This window comes from Cottoperca gobio, chromosome 12, assembly GCF_900634415.1.
Source record: "Cottoperca gobio chromosome 12, fCotGob3.1, whole genome shotgun sequence".
NCBI lineage: Eukaryota > Metazoa > Chordata > Actinopteri > Perciformes > Bovichtidae > Cottoperca > Cottoperca gobio.
The window spans coordinates 16,624,153-16,645,136 of record NC_041366.1 but is presented as its reverse complement, the minus strand read 5'-3'; the positions used below and the strand labels follow the sequence as shown (position 1 = coordinate 16,645,136).

Sequence of the window (20,984 nt, the reverse complement as noted above, 5' to 3'; positions counted from 1 at the left end):
AAAAAACCTGCCTCTAGAAGTTCACATTGCAAGTAAAGATACCAATCGGCCATCGTTGCTTACTCCTTTCCTGTCTAAAACACTGAGACATAGAACACATAGAGTATAGTAAGAATGAATGCGCAGTTGTGCAGAAGTGCCTGCCACACCCCCCACCCCCCCTCCACCCCTCGTACGCACCGAGCTCACACTCATAACAAAAGGATGGAACATGGCTATAGTTTAGGCACAAATACTTAAGAATGTCCATGTGAAAAGTCAATGCTTCTGTTCACACACAGAGAACGTCTAGGCAGACAGACAATGAACAAAACATAATCTAACATTACATTTAACGTCAACATTTTTGAGATAGTATCTTTTTTTTTTTTAAGTATTTGTGACAGTGCATGCTTTCATGACATTGGTGGGTAGACTGTATTGGTACACTATCGACACAATCTGTAGCGAAGACTTGTAATCTTTTTAAAACGGTATCTCAGAGGGCTTAGCCACTTTGAACTGATGGGATGTTTGGCGCCGTGAAAACTACGACTCTAAATTCTGCACGACAGCAGCATACTGTTGTCACGCGTGACCCGCTGTACGAAGGCCTCGTGCACGACAATGTACTGTACGTGCAGGGAAATGGCCTGTAAGCCGTCATGGCTGGCTTATTTTAGTTGAGTCGTCAAATACTTTTTTTTTATTATTCTAGGATTAAAATACTCCAAATAGCTTTTTATCCTTTTTGATAAGAGTCACAATATTCTGGCTTGACCTTGCTTTCCTGCCTCAACATCAGCCCAGGTCAGTTTAGAGTACTAAGCCCACATAATGGATTTACATGAGACAGAAACCTTAATGCAAACCAGCGTTTCTTTTTCTGACTTGCAGCACTAATACACCTCTTGGTGAAAATGTCCGCCCTCCACACTCGAGTGACTGGATACCTGACGTCTAAAACCTTAAACGTATGAGTTGGAAAAAGTCGTGCCGGTCTCTTCAACTACGATAATTGTGATGTGACAGCGTACAGTACGGTTTTACTCAAGAAGCAGAAAAAAAAAAAAAAAGACGTGATGAATAAATAATTCAAATAAAATAAAATGTAGGCCCCATTTCCATCCTCGAACAATACATTTTGACCGTAATACAAACCAAAGAATCATTCTTAAAATGATCCTCCGCAGTTTTTAGGGAGTGAGGCAATTAGAAAAGACACATTTACTTTCAATAGGATGACTTTGAAAACGAGTTGTGTATTGTAGGTAAATATCGTATATGTTCACTTGATGTGAAATCAAAAACTATACTAGGGCTAGGAATAGTATACATAGAGAGAGAGGGAATCCTAAATGTCCTCCAATCAGGCATTTCTCAGCATCAAGTAGTGCTAGCTATTGCATTAAGGTTCGTTTATCTCTTATGAAACATAATGTATTTTGTCACTAAACCTTTTTCGCGTATAGATGATATCCAGGTTCCTGATAGAAGTAAGACATTGTTATGATAGAGAATGCACCACACAGTATCTGTAAATACTAGATCTACAAAACTATTTACAGCACACATATAGGTAATCTTTATGTCACAGTCTATTGCATAATGGTGATAATCTTTAGTTTATAAATATTATAAATATACACAGAATTTTTAAGCAACATTACGTAACATCTCAGCCATCTGAAATTAGAAATTAGAAAACAATAGCATCCATCCATATCTTTCTCCATTCTCCTTGAAAATAAACAAAGAAAGCAGCATTTCTATTATCTATTCCCTTTGGACCCATAACACTGTCATGGTTTGTACGTGAGCCGCTGTGGGGATATAGTGGCTCAGCATACGGTATTTTTGTTGCAGAGAGCAACATAACACTTAGTTACAGTGTCTGTGTTGGTTTCTGAAATGAGGGTTCAGGAAACTGGTACGAGATTCATTTCATGAGTGTGTGCTTTTTGAGATTATTTGTCAGAGTTGCTTGCATGTATTATTCCACAGTGGTGCCTAAAGCTGCTTAATAGGAGAAGATAATGTTTCTCTTCCTCAATGGTGAAAAAAAGAAAAAGAAAAAAAAAAGAAGAAAAAAAAGAAGAAGAAAAAAGAAAAAAAAGAAATCGTCATTGTCAGAATCCACAATGCAGAAAGCAAAAATAAAATAAATAAATAAACTTCATACATTGTATATAATTCTTTATATTTCTCAGAAAGGAAGACTCATGTTTATACTACAGCTTTTAAATTGCCATTGCCAAATATTCTAGTTGGATTTTACACACGCGGTCACATGCACGCACACACACACACTCACGCACCCATACATACAGCAGTATATATATACATATGTATATATATATATGGCGTAAAAGAAAAGAGATGTATCTGTATAATATACATTCTTAAGTTTAGGGAGACAATGTGTCTAAAATATAATACAAGGGCTTGTATGTACAGGATTTCTATGAGGTTATTTTAGAAGACAATTGGAGAGAAACAAAAATGCTGAAGTCCCTCATCTTTATCTCTATTGTTGTATCTCCATTTTTAAAAATGAATTGAAACATATTGAAGTTTAAAAAATGAAAAGAGAAAAATGGGATCATAAATTTGATGCAAAACGCATTTTGTCTTGCTCAGTCTCCGTACTGCTCAGGACAGAATCTCTCCTAGATCCGGGGGATTCCCTGTGCTGGGTCGAGGATGATGATGATGCTGCTGCCGCCGCCGCCGCCGCAGCTGCCGCCGCCGCGGCCGAACGCACCGGGGGCAAGGCTCCTGACGACATCTGCCGGAATAAATTGACACGCTGGGGCACTGTGGTGCGGATGCCACTCTGCAGATTCATTCCCTGGATCGCTGCCGCCGTTGGTGGCGCGATGGAGGCCAGAGAGTCTCCTGAGGCTGGGTGCACTCTGGGCACTAGAGACGTGTCATGTGGCAGTGATGGTTGGGAGGCCGATAAATGTCTGACATCTCGACTCAAGCTGCCTGACTGCAGAGCCTGTGTGCTCTTGTGCATGTCTACCCGCTGAGGCGAAGGGACCTGCTGCTGCTGAGGTGACGGCTGCTGCGTTGCAGAGGCTGCGGCTGCAGTTGACGCAGCAGGCTGCTGGACAAGCTGCTGCTGTGTGGATAGAGATGGTTGAGGCATGGGCTGCTGGAGAAGTGACAGCTGGGAGCCTGTGCGCGAACCGTACTGGAAGCTCCGGCTAGCCAGAGGGGTCTGCACGGGCGGACTGCACATAGCAGCCGTGAAGGAGCAGGGCGACATGATCGCTCCTTGCTGCTGGAGTGGGGTCTGTGGGTTGATTGAGGAGGAATTCAGGCTGCCATGGGAAATACTGGAAGCAGGGTAAACCCCCAGCGCGGCAGCAGCGGCAGCGGCTGGCAGCATGCGGGCAGCAGAGGCATTGGCAATAGCTGAAGCACTGAAGGTCAGGGGAACAGAGGACTGCTGAAACTGATTGGTGCCGAAGGCAGTGACGAAGGGAGGCTGGGCTGGTGAGTTAAGGATGGAGTTTCCTGACATTGGTGTTGAGTTCATCCCGCTGACTGACTGCTTGCGGTCCACCATCATCACCATCTCCCTGTCTTGACGGATTATCTGCTTCAATATCTCGTTCTCCTGCGTGTTGAAAACGCCGGCGTTCAGATCCTTCTGGAACTTCTGCAGCAGCAAGGAATTCTTCTTCCCTGTTGGGGTGCAGTCAGGAGAGGTGAGCACATACAGCAATGGCAAACTTTGGTTGCCCTTAACCACAGGAAAAGGGCAAGATACAGGACAGTAATAATAAAAGATGCAGCTTGTACGTTTTTGTCGCCACAGCTTCAATAGAGAAGCTTAATTCTTTTCCATTACTGTAATAATTCACACTGATTTCAAGTCTTTCATTTACAAGCTGCATCTTTTCACGTTCACTAATGTTTGTCATATTGAATATAAAGTGTGAAGGACATTGAATGGTAATGACGATGGAAGGACACACAAGGGGACAAAGATCACTAAAGTATGACATGATAGCGTAGACGGTGAAGGTGTGGATGTGGACGATGAGACACAGAAGAATACTGATGAGTTGAACCCACACATCACGTTACTGGACAGTTTTTGTCGAAGTTAAGAGAAAAAAAAGTCTAAACTCTTAAAATATTGAAAGCTACATTCTAGTTAAATCACAATAACAACTCTACTCAAACACATCACAAGGACAATTACAAGAACCTTTAAAAAAAAAAAGAAAAAAAGTATAAACAGTGACAATAAAAACAAGCAAACAAAGCCACACATATTTATTCCTAACACACTAGCACAGTGGGTACAGACTGAATATTAATATACATTAAATACCTTTATGGAAAACTAATCTTTACTCATCTTACCACAGTATGCTGTTACCTTTATCATTAAAATGTGCACGGAATTGTAATAAATACAAAGTCGGAAACACACTGTTTTGTTATACTTTAGGGTGAGTTTGTCTGCTAAATTAAATGATATTATTTTTTTCCTCTTAATACAGTAAACAAATTGGATTTAAAAGTGGCTTATCTCTGCACTATAAAGGTCATTTCAGCCCACAGGCCTGTAAATCTTCGTCGCGAGTCAAGACCGGGATAACACAAGTTTGACAGATGGCTTCTTTAAACCAATCGACCACTTTTCTTTTGGTTTTGGGAACAAAACTGTGGTAAAATGTTAAGTGGTACTAAAAGCATGAAAGATGTCTTGAAAACGGGTCTTTTGTAGAAAAACAAAAATTGCCACGTTTGACAATAATAACAAAGAATGTTATATATTTAACATATTTACTTTTGAATGACTGTGTCCAAATTTATTTAGAGGATGTGTTTCCTGTAATCACTGTTGACCTTGTGTATCGACAGGCCGTGAAGCATTACTTGTCGGTAAAGAAGACGGAGTTGACTTTGAGTGGGCTGAAGGCTTTAGCCGCAGTCAATCATTAAGCCCTGTCCTTGAGGGCAGAAGATTTCTGCACCGAGTTTACAGTCGAGCAGCATTTTCTGGATGCTTTTCTCCTCTCGAGGCTGCCAACAAGCCATGCATTCAGCTATAAAAGGATTGATGTTAGGATTCGCAGACATTTTGACTGCGACAGACACTACAGGGTTGGGTTGAGAGCTAAAGCTCGCACCACGTACTGACTATGAGACTTACAATGCCGATTTCAAGGCATTAAAGATGACGGAGCTAAACTCTGTCGATTGGAAGGACAACACATTCGTATCATTCCTCCAAATAGAACCTGTGAGGATCCGAATGTTTGCTGGTCGCTAGACACCGAGGTAATCTTAGGATTTCAGGGCAACAGGCATCAGAGCTGCCCTTTTGGCCTGCTCTTATTCCTCTCCTCCTCTAATCTCTCTTTGACATTTTATCCTCTTTTTCTTCTCTTTCAGGCGACGCTGTGCAAAAGATAAATAGACACTTGTAAAAGTACAGACTTTTAAAGCTATATATACACTTACATTAAAGTTATTTTAAGATCTTCTGCTAGAAAGCAGCTGTTTTCAGTTTCAGTTTGGCTATAGCAACAGAGAGAAAGATAATCTGAATGTCTGTGAAAGTCTAATATGCAAGGGTAGATTAGGTATACGTCCTGTAGGAATTTAAAGCCAAGTTAAACTTTTATGCATTTAATTCTCAGAAGCTGAAGAACTATAAACCAAACGCCAGGCTGGAAACCTTTTAGTGGAACTTAAACTACATCACAGTAAATCTCAGAGTATGAAATATACGCACACACACTTACAGTAACACGCGAGTTTGATTTGTGCACATCGGCCTGCTCTGACCATTAAATAGTTTTCTCTACAGACAGAACTCATAATAAACTTTAGACTCTGACTTGCACATGTTCTGCTCTAAATATCCTGGACTGCTTTTTTTTTTAATGAATGCCGGTAGTCATTTCTGAACATGTTTGCAAAATGCAGTTTACCTGATCTATAAACTGACGTTGAAACATTATCAGAAAATGCAACTATTATCCCTTAAAAACAAAATGAAAACAAAAATATAAACAAAATGTAAACACCACTAATGATTAATTAAATGTTTCTTCTTTTTTTTTTTACATACAAAACATGTTAAATTGAGAAAAAATGGATCAGCTATGGGTCAAATCACCTTTTTAAAATAATACAATTGCAGTATTGTGTCAGTAATCTGACTTTCCTCGCACAATAGTAACAGTGAGGTTAGTTCAATATACAAATTTAACCAATTAATTTCAAAGATTAAGACATAATTAACCCATATCTGACACATAAAACATAATTGTTGTAAAGCCAACTAACACACCAAACACACAAATAAAAATAACAAGCAAAACACAAACATCATAATGTTCACAAACATCATATAAATAATGAAGGCTGTATTTGTTAAATAAAAAAACACAAATTTAGAGATGCATTCAAGGCCTTACAGAGACACATTTTTCATTCTGACTCGCAATGAAATTTGATAAATAATTTCACCAATAATTTGTTTCTTTTCTTTTGTGAGTCACTGCAGGAAATGTTTTCTTCTTGTTGGAGTTATTGTAAAAAACTTCTTAGAACTTCTTAGTTAGAGGATAACTGGTGTAAATGTGTGTGAAAAATGATTCTTAATGGATTAAATAAACGTTTGCCCTCCACATGTAGTCAACATGACACAACTGGAGCTGCGTCTAAATACAGTTTGAGACTTTCCCTTTGATTAGCGTCAGAAAAGTCAAATTTTATCCCCAAATTATTTAAACAAAAGACAAAATTCATATTTCAAGCCAGACAATCAGAAACAAAATAGTTTTGTCTATTGGTGAAAACATGAATAAAGAAATGAAATGGGATATCTGCATGTAAAAAAAAATAAACTGTGTGTGGCATTGCATTAGTAAAGCTTTTACTAATCTGCAGACATGACTTTGTGGATACACTTTGAACAAAGAGTTCAAAGATTAAATAAAACATGTGTTCATAATCCAGCGAATTATTCTGTGAAAATCTCTCAAAAATAAACATGGCATGTGACACTGAATGAGATTTCTTTTGTTTCTTTGATTGTCTTAGTTGTTGACATTTTGAATGTGTACATCAAAACATCTGCAGGACTTGGTGTGGGTGACTTGAGTTATGTGTCACTGATGCAGGAATTATACAGTTAATGTAACTTCCAGCAAGAGGTCAAACTCTTGGAGGATGAATTTGAGACCGAATCCATTTAGCAAGCCTCTACAGGTCAATTTGTCCCTGTTCGCATATTGGAATTGGAATAAAGTGTTTACCTGATGCCTACTCGTCGGCCAGGACACTCTTGAAAACGAGATGTGCTCGTCTCAAGACGGACTCCTGGTCAAATAATTTTTAGATAGATAGAAGATAATGTCAAATGTGCAACACGTTATTGGTTTCAAGCATGGATACTTTTCTTCTTTCCTTTTTTAGAGCAAGACAAGCATGTAACCAAATGCAGTTCATATATATATATATATAGAAACGATACAACCAGCACGGATCATGACAAAGTATCTTCCCTCGTATGAGACAAAACCCCCTTCATGGTTAGTCTGAAAGGATGGATCGAATAACTCAGCTGGTAGCTCTCGTGAAAAAGGGCAAATGTAGATTTGGACTGTTGAGGCCAAACGGCGTACGTTATGTCGTGAAGACACTTCACTTCAGGGCAGATGAAGACTTTAGTTTTATTTTAATGCTAGTCCAAAAAATAAATGCAACCTTGTCTCCTCTGAATAACGTTCATATGCATTATTCGAGGACAGCCCCCAGAGGTTTGTGCCTCGTATCAAACTAGAGATCAGCGTTGTCGTTCGTAAAGAATTTAAACATGGCCACATTCTTTCCCTAAAGAAGTTTTATTTTCCGTAACCATACAGCAATGCATCCGTTTGTAGTAGTTTAATATGAACCAGGTGTTTTCAAAGTTTGAGACTGTGGGCCTCCCCTCCCCCTCTGAACTGTCTCCAACCAAATCACACACATTTAGGATTTTCTATATGATGTTCTTTTGATACTTCACGTAATGTTTTGTGTACCCCCACTAGGGAGGCCCGCCTCACACTTTTAAAAAACTCTGATTTAACATTTTGCAAACAAGGTTAGTATGAATTTTGGTGTGAAAGTTGCACAGATATGTTTTGATATAACCCCGTCATCCAGGCACCCCACCCCCCCCCCCCCCCCCCCCCATATAGTGAACGTAATCCTGAGGAGAAAAGGTTGCCTCAACAGTGATTTTGGATTCTGAGCGGTCTTGTTCCAAATCTATTGTTCGTTGCTTGTTGCTGAGTTGCCTGACACTACAGTATTTCAATGTTGAGTCAACACTCGGGTTGCAAAGCAATTCAATATTGACGTGCCTGTGTCAGGCAAAATAATACACAAATACAAAGCCATGGCAAAGAAAAACAACAATAACAGATATAAAAAAGTAGATACATATTGCAAGCTTAACCACTGATATGAGACAACATTGGTACACTGTCATTATGCAAATTCAACTTACGTTTTGTATTCGAGTGATATTGCTTAAAAGTGTTCTGTTTGTTCCATCATTTATGATGATGAGCTGCTCAGGTTGTCCGTGTTCGCAGCCATAAAAACTAATCATATGAACCACGAATCATTTCAAAAGCGGTTTATTAAAAAAATCCATTTCTTCCTAGCATAAGAAATAATAAGAAGTTGTAAAATGTCTATTTCTGTGTCACAAAGGAGGAAGGAGTGCTCTATAAAACATGAATGTATCCATAACCAGTAATTAACCTAGTCACTAGCCTTAATAACTAATTTAATCGTAGAGCATCCTTCTGCAATTTAACAAATACGTTTTGCGTTTGCTAGTCGTCACAGGTGTAAATACACTAACTTGTACGATGTTGTCAGAATATTCACAGCACACCAACATTAGGAGCCTTCGCTGCAGCGCAGGCACGAGCATAACGAGCCTCGTTGAGAGCGTACGAAGAAAACAATAATATAATGTAAGAATTAAACGTGTGCTATTCATACATTACTGAGCGTTTTAAATCTGTACTTACAAATTGTGATTTAATTTTCTTATAAAAACGGGTTAAGATATGTACAGTGCTAAGATATCAACACATGATGAAATAATCCTCATTGTACACTTAAAGTACATTCGCTAGATCCTTCTTATTGCTTGAATGTAACACTGAAAGGTCCATGAAATGTGCTGAATTATTATTATCAAGTTATTCATGTATAAAAAGGAGAAAGTTATCATTTCAAAAAGATACATATTATATTTCTAATGCAGCAAAACATAAGCAAAAACAGAGACACACGTTCTACTTCCGTCAGTTAAAATATTATCCCTTTGGATAACGCTTACATATTATTGTCTACATTTAATATTTATCAAGTTCCAATCAAAGTATTAGAGCAGACTGAACACATTTGAATGAGTGGGGGAATGTGCGACAGAATTATTGCCCTGTTTGTATTACATACATGTGCCCTTTTTTAAACTGTAACAAATATATGTGTCTGAGCCATTAGCACTTATTCAACTATAGTCTGTCATGGCCAGGTTCTTCTAAGAATCAGAGAGTGGAAATAAGGAATGATTGTTAACGAGGAGCTGAATGAAACTCTGCGGAGAGTGAGAGCCAGAAACAGCTGATGTCACCTGGACGTGCCCTTTGTTTCTTTTTACAGGGTCTGGTTGATTTGGAGAACTCTGATATGGGGTGGGGTGCTGCTCATACCCAGGAGTGCAGATGAGTGGAAAGAGGGCCAGACACACATGCATGTGAGGTTAGCTTCCATCCACTCGCTGACATCCAGCCCCGGGGGGGTCAACACCAAACCAACGAGGGGGGGTGAACTGACTCCCTCCCGGACAGCGACATGCACTGCCTTCCAGTTAATCCAACCACAAAACACTGCTTTGGTTCTTTGGAAGGATTAATGCTGGTTACAAAATGTTCTTTAATGTTATTTAAGACAAAGAAAGAGACGGAAGTAAAAAAACAGAAAGAAAAACCAAGATAGCATACAGGTCATGCAGCACAAGATGGCAGACACAATGCTTTTATGAAGGAAGAAGGCAAACGAATACTGATAAAGACAAGACAACAAGGCACGATGACAGGCAGGAGATTCCCAATCAGACAGGACAGGAGTTAGATGTAGGCAGGTCTTACCAATGCGGTCCAATCGGTCGATGGCGACAGTTTCGAAAGCGCGTCGCATCATGGGGTACTCTTCTAGCACCTCGTTGAAATGATCAACAGAGAGGGAGAAGAGTCGACAGTAGGTGTCTGCACGCACGCTCGCAGTTCGTCTGCCCTTGGTGAGCAGACAGATCTCTGTATGGCAGGAACACGGGGAGACAAAGGAGGACAGAGAGTGAGAGTATAAAACATTTGACACATAAAGAAGCAGGAACTGAAGTGCAGAGGGACATTAAGGAAATCATCCAAGTCGTTGCCGTACAGATTACCTTACAGATGAACCTCGAGTACAAAAGGTGCAGGAGCCGAAGCTAATGAGAATGTAAATAAAACGAGAAGCCCATCGGCGGTGCTGTCACTTGCATTATGCTGAGATGATTCATCATTCTAAAGAGGACTAATGGTCCCATGATATGATACAGTAGTCAGCTTTACAAAATAGTAACGTGGCATTCCTGTTCTCCTGTTCGGCCCCTGTGGTCTCTCGCATCAGATAATAACACAGTGTGCTATTTGTTTCCCATGTGTGTATATGTAGCTACATTTACCTCTTAAATTAAATGTAATAAACACTTAATTACTGAGATTATAAGTGACAGATTCTCCTAAAAGACAATATATGCCTGTAATATACACGTATGAATGGGGAAATAATCGATAATATGATTAAAAGCCTTATAATAAATCTTCATCAGTGGTGGAAGAAGTACTCAGATACCCTACAGCAATGTAGTAATGGCATTACAAGTTAAACTCCATTTAAAATCCCACAGAAAAATGTACTTAAAATCTCAAAAGTAAAAGTACTTATATTCACAGAACAATGCCCCCCTGTGATTATTATATCAGTATATATGATGCATCAATGTGTAAGTAACATTTTACTTATTGCAGCAGGTCGAGGTGGAACAAGTTTTAACTACTGTATGTAAAGTGACTCAGTGTAGCCCCGTGGTTGGGAACCCTCCAAAGGGTCGTTAGATGATTAATGGGGCAGGAGAAAGGGGGAAAACAAATTTGTATTCATAAGAAATATATAATCTTTCAGTTTTTGTGAAATTTATTCAAGTACTAAAATGATTTGAAGAGCAATTAGATGATTGCATGAACTCCTGTTGAGAGAAAAAGGTCACGCTGTTGATTCCGCCTAAAGTAATGGGATCTAAAATGTTAATGACCAAAATGACTCAAATCCAGTTTCGATGATTTTATGCAACATATGTTTAGGAAATCTAAGTATTGCTGCCTCCGTAGACGTGTACATATCTGAATTTCATAGCTTGAGTTGTTTCGCCTGCAGTAAATACATGAATATGTGTGCTGCTGTAGATGATATGTGATGCTAACACCTGACATTCACAGCGCCTGATCTCCGCAGTGTTTTCATGAATCAGAGACACCAGGCAGAAAGTTCAATATCTCTCTATCCGCCCCCCGTTCCTTCATCCTACACTATTTCTTGTCTTTATCCGGTTGCAAAACAATACCCGTCTTCTGAATATCAACTTCCCTTGGCTTCTGTTCAACCACCAACACGGCTCAACCTCCACCCACATTTGCACTTCTGTCCAATCTCCAGCACAACCTCCATCTTCATTAAATCGTTAAATGTTAAGTTGTCTTGATGACTTGGCCACACCGCGAGCTGTCATGAAAATAGAGCGCGGAGTGTGAGAGCAACACCCTCAAGCTGTGGGTGTGAATAGGTGTTAGTATTGCAATGATGGAAAAGCTCCATTTAAGTGGTACCTCTGTTAACAAAGGAAGATACACAGAGAAGAAGAGACAGAGAGGAAGGCAAACCTGTGTCTTGTTATGTGTAGTTCCACAAAGGGTGGAGAAGCGGAGGCAGGCACAAAGACAGATAGGCTACATGTTAGCATGTTGCTACGTGGTTACATCCAGAGGTAACTCTGTTACTCATCTAATTAGTGAGCTTTACATGTGTTGGTAGGCAGATTCTTTAACCTTTGGGCAGAGCCCGACAAGCTGTTTCCCCCTGCTTCCAGTCTTCATGCTAAGCTAAGCTAAGCTAACCATCTAGCTAGCTCTAGCTTCATATTTGATTCATAGACATGAGAGCGGTGTCTTCTCATCAGACTCTCAACAAGATATGTTACTTCTTTAACTAGTATCATTTAGAGAACTTTTACCCAGACATAAACAAGGTTTTATTTTACTACCAGCAGGAGACACTAATAAAGCAACAGCCTTGAATGCAACCCAGACATTACACTACCAGGATTTGAAGCACAGCACACTCCTAGCATCCACTTCTCTCCTTGTCCTGTGTTGGAAGAGGACTCAGGAGGAACTGTACTTATCAATTGTGTCAGAATAAACTGAACTCCAGTTGTGAGTGATTGTTTGAGAACATGAAAGCTGACAATGAGCTGACAGAACGCAGGAACAGTCTGTATTTTTAGACTGCGCGTATTACGTTCACTGTTTTAACACTATACATTAATCGTTCCGGCTTTCTCTCAAAATGCAAATATGCATGTGTGGGTATTTGTGGGTTGTAGCTATTATGTATGATTTAGGTGGAACTTAATTTAAGAAGTCAAGAAGTTAATCCTTCTCAATTACTTTTGATGACTACTTTTACTTTCACTGGCGCTAATCCATGTTAAAAGCAGTGCTGGACAGTACTACTGTACTTAAGTACAATTTTGAGGTACTTTACTTGATTATATATATATTTATATTCCCTGCTACTTTAAACTTCTACTCCTCTACACTTCAGAGGGAGATATTGTACTTTTTACTGCATTACAATTATCTGAAAGCTTTATTTACTTTGAAGATTGAGATTAATAATACAAAATATAATCAACAAATAATTGATCATGTATTATTATAGGTTTAGAGTACACATACACAGTAAACATTTAAAAAATAAACTCATCATTTACCAGCTGCATCATTAAAGTGATGAACACATTAATCCAATAATATAATATGTAATAATATAATAATGTTGTTCTGAAATGAGTACTTTTACTTTTTGTACTTTAAGTATATTTTCATGCTGATACTTTTACTGTAGTAACATTTTGAATGCAGTAATTTTACTTGTAACATAGTATTTATACACAGTGGTATTACTACTTTCATAAGTGAAAGATTTGAGTACTTTGCCCACCAATGGTTAAAATCTCTAATAAATTAACAGCATTTAAACCCAACTTTTGGAATAGACAGATATTGCACTGTCACCTGAAAGACCTTTGTGTGTGTGTGTGTGTGTGTGTGTGTGTGTGTGTGTGTGTGTGTGTGTGTGTGTGTGTGTGTGTGTGTGTGTGTTCACGTCACATGATGCAGTTTGACATGTGTCCGTTGCCATAGCCACAAAGTGTCACAGTTGACCCCAGGAGAATGTGCCATCACGTTGTGTGTCACATACTCCCATGGCAACCAGCTCCCCTTCTCCTTACATGGTTGTGACCGAGGAGAGAGGGAGTCCCAGATGACTAAGGTGTTCAAGCCCAATAGGGATATCCATGCACTGTCCTAGCATAATACTCCATTAGTGCCTTAGCCTCAGACTGACTTCACTACCGAGCTGTGTCGTGCCAATATGTAATCCCATTCACGGTGGCCCAGGAGTGAATACTATGATACCTTTATAGCATGGAGGCATGGCATCGACCGAGCTTGGAGGTGCTTTGTGACCTACTGTCCTCCTAGATGTTCAGCTCATCACTATGCTAATAGTTCCCTGTGCCTCGGCTCGGTTTTGTTGTTCGCTCTGCCTCCCTCTGTGTCCGTCTCAGTCCCCCCTGAACGATTTCTCATTCTTGCCACGGCTTGGCCTGGTTGTAAGGGGAGTGTGAATCATCGGGAAAAAGGGGGAAGAGTGAGGTGCCTGGTACAGCCAGCTGCTCCCAACTCAGGGCTCATCTACTAATGCCATGCAAACGGGTAAGAATACCAGCTGGGCAAAATGCAACAGCAGGTGGCCCGGCACGGACAGAACACAGCAATATGAACAGTGCAACCTTTATTATTTGGACAGATACAACACTTTTAATTAAAATATGAAATGGGAACATCTACTGTATGTTCTCAGTGTTCTCTGTATGTTTCCCCTGAGTTATTAAACTGCTTTTAGATGCTTACGCTTCACTGTAAACTCTCCGTTAGCTTCCTGCACTTACAGTATGAACTCCTCTGTATTCTTCTAAACCAATCTGGACTGAGCTGGTATTTGTGAATCTCTGCACAGAATAAGCACAGCAGACAGCAAAAATAACAACATAAGAGTTAATATGTTTGTGGTTTAGAATAACCTTCAAAATGTTTTAGACAAAGCTTGAAAAAGATAATCCAAAAATCCCTGAAAAGCTCTGACTGTCTAGCTTCTAAAATGTGAGGATTTGTAGCTCTTCTTTGGGTTGTCTGGTAAACTAAAATACATTCAGGAGGGGTTGGGCTGTTGCTCAGACAAATATATTTAGCTTAGACGTTCTTTACTAGGTGGTTTCTCAATTAACAGAGTGTAATTCAATGCATTTTAGTTGCAGTTATATTCCAGTCCTTACACCTGCACTGCCGCAGAAACAAGATTGACACATCATCATTTCTTAAGTTGATATGGGGAACTTGTTAGCCAACAGCTGCTCATTTACACATGCAGAACATACGGAGCAACATTATCATTCAGTTGAAGCCACCTGATGAATGTAAGTCCAACATGTATTCTCTTTCAGCTCTGTTTTTGGTCTCCTCCCACTCCTGAAGGAAATATCTGGCTCTTTAGCTGCTGAATGCTCCACTTCGTTCAGCAGCTAGTCTCTAACTGTGTCTGACTGTGGTTCGGTGCTGAGCAGGTAATGCACGGTTGTTGTTTTCGGTGAAAGAAAGAGCAGTGACAGTGAACCGAAACAACAAAGTTGCTGCCAGACAGCTAAACAATCAGCTGAAACGCACTATGAAGTTGAGGAAGGCTTCAGATTTTCAGATTCAGGTGATAACTACGAGCGACCACTTTTCAAAATTGTCACATGATACACATTTAATATTAAAATATTGAGTATAGCAGTTTAAAGTTAATTACATGTTTGACTCACCACTGGGCAACACAATGCTAAAAGATTTGATCTTTTTGTAAGTGCTCGATTGAAACAATAGGCTATGAAACTGCTGTAGTTTCTTTTCTTTTTGTTTGATAAATGCACACACTCATTGCCATAAAGATTCATTTGTCAGAGCCTTATTGGCCGAAGGTTTCTTTCCTAACATTTCAGCTTAATTTCTTAAACAAGATCTACTTGTTCTGTGCCACAATGATTCTTTAGCAGAATATCTCTCCAGCTGCAGCCCCAGAGGATTAATAGTTTGAACAGTACTGCTCCTGCCACATATCTTCCCATATGACATGTCCACTCCATGCAGAATTTAAAAAGAACCCTCTCCTGCGGCAATCCCATCTTTAAAACAAGTAGCTTTGCACACTTAGTGGCATGACAGCAATCCTGTGGTTTGAACAAGCAGGAAAAAAGACGACTGGTTTTTTGTTTGATTCACTGCCTTCCTTAGCTCGCCTGTGAGATATGAACTGCACGCAGCGAGACACACCAAAGTGAAGGTATTCTTAGACTCCTCAGCCTCCTTTCATAGTGGGAATGACCTCACGAGATGAAATATGCAAGAACCTCTAAAATAGGAAATTTTGCTTTGCTTTCACATTGACAAAATTCGCAGGCAGACATTGTCGTGTCTGAGTAAACAACGTGCAACGAGATTGCATTTGAAATTAAAACATTAATGATATCTTTAATGTTCTCTGAGAGGGAATGGGACTCATGCCGAGAGAACGAGAGAATAGAATGAGGGAATAGCTGCTGAGTTTACACAGAGGAAACAACTAGCTGCTCTTGTTAGTGCCAAGTATGTGCAGCGGGAACGTATGGAGGAAGAGAAGAGTTCATGCATGTGTGTTTGTGTGTGCATGTGTGTGTGTGTTTAAGGATGGGAGAGGATCCTCTGTGTGTCCTAAGGGATGCCTGATCCACGTCTTGGCCTACTCCAACAACCAGATGAGTGGTTACGTAACTGCAGAAGCTGACTAACGTCCAGCACTGGTTAATGAGAATCTACATCTACAATAACTTAACTTCAGACAGCATCAAACGCAAGTCCTCAGGCACACACTCGTGCCTTGATATATAACCGTATACTGTAGGAATGCATGCGTGACTGTGCGTATGGTGTTCTTGCACGGCAGGACCCACATATATAATTCATGTGTTAAAGTTTTAGTTCTAACCTCCAAAGTAGGATCCATCAGTCAGCTTCATCTCCTTGCTGAACTTGGTAATGACACTTGCGACACCGTGTTGAATGAAGTACATCTTCTTTCCGACCGTGCCTTCTCGAATGATGTAGTCGTTGGGTTGAAAGACTTCAAACTTCAACTTGCTCAACATTCCCGTCACGAAGTTGGGGTCCGCGTTGGCAAACAAAGGCATGGTGGCCACGAGCTTACGGCAATTGAAGTTGACAATTTCCTGGTGGAGAGAAAAGAAGAAATAATAATATTGGTCAAACAATTCAATCATTTCCACCTGCAAGTTGAAAAATGAACATCGGTTAGGTGGTCTGAAACAAAACTCCTCCACAAATCCTTCATCTCAGCCGGCGTAAATGAATTGGATGCGTATTGCTGCTTTATCCCTAATACTTCTAAAGCACTTCCAATCGCTCCTGAGAAGAAACTTTTTGGCACACGAGTCAGATCCTGATGAGTTTGCCCTCCGGTGCCGGCTGCAGGCCATCTCTCTGGTCTCATCCTGTCCCCTCAGACCCAGCAGGAGATTAGGAGCTTGTTGTCTGTTTACACACACATCTCTGTTGCTGTGCAGATGGAAAGTCGGGGCACTTGGCATATGCGGTGGTGTGTTGGTTGACCCCCCCCATGAGGGATAACTCTCCTCCAGTGACAACAGGACATTAACAGAGAGATAACCAATCTCTGGGATGCTCGCAAAGACATGTTAGCTCAGCCTCAGATGCCGGTGTCAGCTAATGCCACGGGGCTCTGACCTCAATCATGCACCAGAACTAATGAATTAGATAGTAAGCAATTGTCATGCCTAGCCAGGAGTCCTCTTGGGGAAACAATCTTTGGCTATGCCTATTTAAAGATTTGTCATATGGTGGAAAATAAGAGGCAACGAGACAGAGGAAAGAAAAGGCAGACAGGGGGAGGAGGGGGGGTGAGACAGCAAACAGTTTGCATGTCATGTTATATTGTATCCCGTTAATGAACAACAGAAAATATTTTTCACATGATTATATATATAAATGAATGTTTTTACGTGTTTTGTTTATTGGTTTTGTTATTGGTTTACTTCCAGAAATGTCTAACTTTCTGTGGTAATACAGTTGCGAGCAGGAGCTGCTTGGAAGATTCTCCCTGCGGGTGCATTACTAGACATCTGAAATCTGAGACATAGCTGCTAAATAGCAAAGCATTTAATGCAATGCAATTTCCCCTTTTCCTTTTCTTCGAGTTCATGTCTGCTGGTGCGTCTTTGTTGACCAGTTTTTCCCGATACCAGAGCCTATCAATTAAAGGCTTTTTGGCAGCAAACAATCACTTATTGGATGCGGGAGCGACCTTGAAAGCAACACCAAGGAGAGTTTTATAAGTGGATTCTGCCCACAGCTGCAGCACAGCAACCAACTGTTCAGTGTGATGGATAACCTGGGTCAAACAAGTGGGAATTGATTTCCATTACTAAACGAATACAAACCAGTAAAGTGTTCTTGGAAAGAATTTATGGACACAGTAATGGGCTAAAATATATATTAAAACCCCCACTGATGTTAAGTCTCACGTCTCAACAGATTAATTTTTAAAATAATTTCTACCCTTGTCCATAGCTGCACACCAGGTTGATTAACCGAGGTCTTTGCCGTAAGCATCATTACCTATGACCTACACACCAAACCCAAAGCTGTTTTATCCACTGAAGCTGAGTTGTCATGGGAATCTCAGGTAGTCATAATTGCATGAGCAGCCTCAATCTGGCACACCTGGGTGACTGATGCAGGACTAGTGATAAATGACATGCCAGAATCAGTTAAAGTATACTCGGGCTGATTTCATGGCCCTCTTTCGGCCCAAAGCGAGTCTGAGTGCTGCTAAGTGAAGCTGATTCTGATCCCAAATTGACCTTTAAGTCAGCACCACCAAAATTGTGCTGGACACTCAGCGGCAATCAGCCCGACTCAGCTGGCGCGGTCTCAGTCGGTCTACCAGGAATAGGTCAGGCATGGAGCTGCATTAATTGATTTCTGGCTGCTAAATGGTTAGGGACTGGGATACAGACGAGGGATGCAGAGATTTGAAAAACAAAACTGCTCCTTTCCTTTAAAAAACAATATACGGTCACTTTACTACAGAGGCCAAAGAGGCCGAGCCCAACAGAGAAGGAGCTTCGCTGACAAATTAAGATTCATCTAACCGAGTGAGCTATAATTTATTACTGTTTGTAAAGTGTACGGCGGCTTTTAGACTGATATAATTTAAATGGGGGTTGGCAAAAACAAGCTCATTTACAAAGGTGGCATTGGAGCTCGCATGAAGGTTGGTATTACTCATCTTGCTTTTTTAAAAGGATGAGAAGAGCAGAAGGGGTGAAGGGTGGGGTGTAAGGAGAATAGAAAATGATCAAGGTAAAGCCCTGGCAGTGATACAGTATGGATGCAGCATAATCGTTCCTTTTCTTTGTTTTACACTCTGTTCCTTTCTGACATGTTCTAAGCCGTACTTCATGTAAGCCGCCTCTGTTTACCTCCGCCAAGGAGGTCATGTTTTCAGTTCTGTTTGTTTGTTTTTCTGTTTGTCAGCAGGATCACAGAAAAAAAAAACTACTGGCCCAATTTTCAAAAAACTTGCTGGAGCTGTGTAGCATAGGCCAAGGAAGAACCCATTACTTTTTGGAGCGGATCCAAATCACGAGGCGGATATACACACACATATCTTCACTTATGGAAACGACCTTGCCGTAGGTCTGCACTCTCCTTGTGCCCTTAAAGTTTATGTTTTTGTTTTTTATGTTACTTAAAACATTAGATGAGAGAGCATGCTCGTACCATAGTAATTATAGACATATTACTCAATCAACCCTCAAGGGATTCATTCTCTAATGGATGATGAGACAAAAAACAGGCCACACACCTGTCGTGAGGGGGGGGGGGGGGACGGGGGGGGACATACATTGAACTCCATAAGGTTAGTAGTACAGAAAGATTGTCATATTTCATGAGCCAACAAAGAGAAACAAGAACACTGAATCCAGCGAACACGGAGGAAAAGTAGCAAAATCAGAAGCACAACAAAACACAAACGAATCCTTACTTTCACCTGCATTACTGTGCAACAATATTGCAATTTGATTATCTTGCGGCATGCCTTATTGGAAAAATAATTGACAGTGATACAGAGAAAATTGAGCCACACAGACAAACACTTACAGTGTCATGAAATAATCCATAACTGACACGGTGACATGGAGATGTAAGATAGTTAATGTGCCCTCTGGTGCGACTCAGTTTGTCTTTTGCACGTCTGTTCTTATGCAAATGTGGATTGCTGTGCACGGTGGACTAAGCCTGCGAATATTCTGCGTAGCAAGTCATACCTTTTAAATCCCTGCACCTCCCGTGAGTGTCTGGGATCGTGCAGCAACTCCCCACATTACTACATGGTGACTTAATGGGGCTACATTAGAGATTTTCACAATTCCTACGCTTGCTTTGCTTTTTAGTCCCTCCCGCCTCCTGCTTAATTACCCATGTAATCTGCTGATACGAAGAGGTCAGCCTGGAACTTAAAACTGGTCCACTGACTCTGTCATAAACTTCTATATTCCTCCTCATTACCTCTTTTTGTGACTTGTCAATCCTCAAGCTGTGTGTGGCTGTGTGTTTGTGCTGTTCAGGCTGTTTCTCACAAGTGAAAGAGAGGCTCAGGTAATGTTCTGTGCAGAATGTTTCCACATATTGACAGATGCTCAGTCTGGGTTCACCCAGGATGCTGAGGAGAATCCGTTTTGCTGTTTTTCTCCTTCGACCTTGTAAAACGAGATGACAGGTGCTGGTATTTCAGTTTCAGGTCCTGCGCACTTAAAGGCTCCAAAATGAAGATTCACACTTTATCTTCAGGGAATAAACTCATTCATGTTCCCAAACTAAAAACCACTGTGTGACAGCTTACCTGTCAAGATTTCTTTTTTTTGTTATTTGAAGTGTGTGTATTTTCTACCTGTTCCAGAAATAAAACCTTCAAATGGACACTCTAAGTGAACCAATGCTTCACTTCAGTTTAGGGTCTTAGAGAGAAGTTGTCTCACCTCTTTGAGGGGGTCGTTGAGTTCACTCAGGATGTTGTCCTCATCAAAGATTTTGCCTTGGTAGCGATGTTCATAGTAGTCGTGGATCTTCTGCCGCATGTCCGCTGGTAGCTTGTGGAAGGACATGTATTGCTCCACTTGTTTGTACTGGGAAGGAAAAGAAAGCAGATGGATATCAGCTGCTGCATGAATATTTAAAGCTAATATTCTAGTGCTAATAAGTAATAAAAAACAAACAAGCACACCTTGAATAAAACAACAAAGTGTGGTTGTCACCGAGTGTGTATTTGTGTCTCTGTATTGAGGACAAGCGGTGCTCTCACAGTGCCATGTCCTGGTTCTGTGTGTGAGGAGGCAGGTGACGGAGGAAGGTAGGAACAAGTACAGGCCCGCGGCTGTGTCAGACCAAAGTAGC

The 20,984-nt window shown here is 40.5% G+C and overlaps 1 protein-coding gene across 1 annotated transcript in view; it reads right to left on the bottom strand.

Moving 5' to 3' along the window:
- Positions 1-302: 302 nt before the first annotated feature.
- Positions 303-20,984, bottom strand: part of hcn1 (hyperpolarization activated cyclic nucleotide-gated potassium channel 1) — a 63,407-nt gene continuing 42,725 nt past the window's right edge. The window contains exons 5-8 of the mRNA XM_029444617.1: positions 20,570-20,716; positions 16,477-16,717; positions 10,176-10,340; positions 303-3,675 (exon numbers count right to left, since the gene is read on the bottom strand). Coding sequence (XP_029300477.1) covers positions 2,582-3,675; positions 10,176-10,340; positions 16,477-16,717; positions 20,570-20,716 — 1,647 coding nt within the window. The 3' untranslated portion in view covers positions 303-2,581. The remainder of the gene's footprint in view (positions 3,676-10,175; positions 10,341-16,476; positions 16,718-20,569; positions 20,717-20,984) is intronic.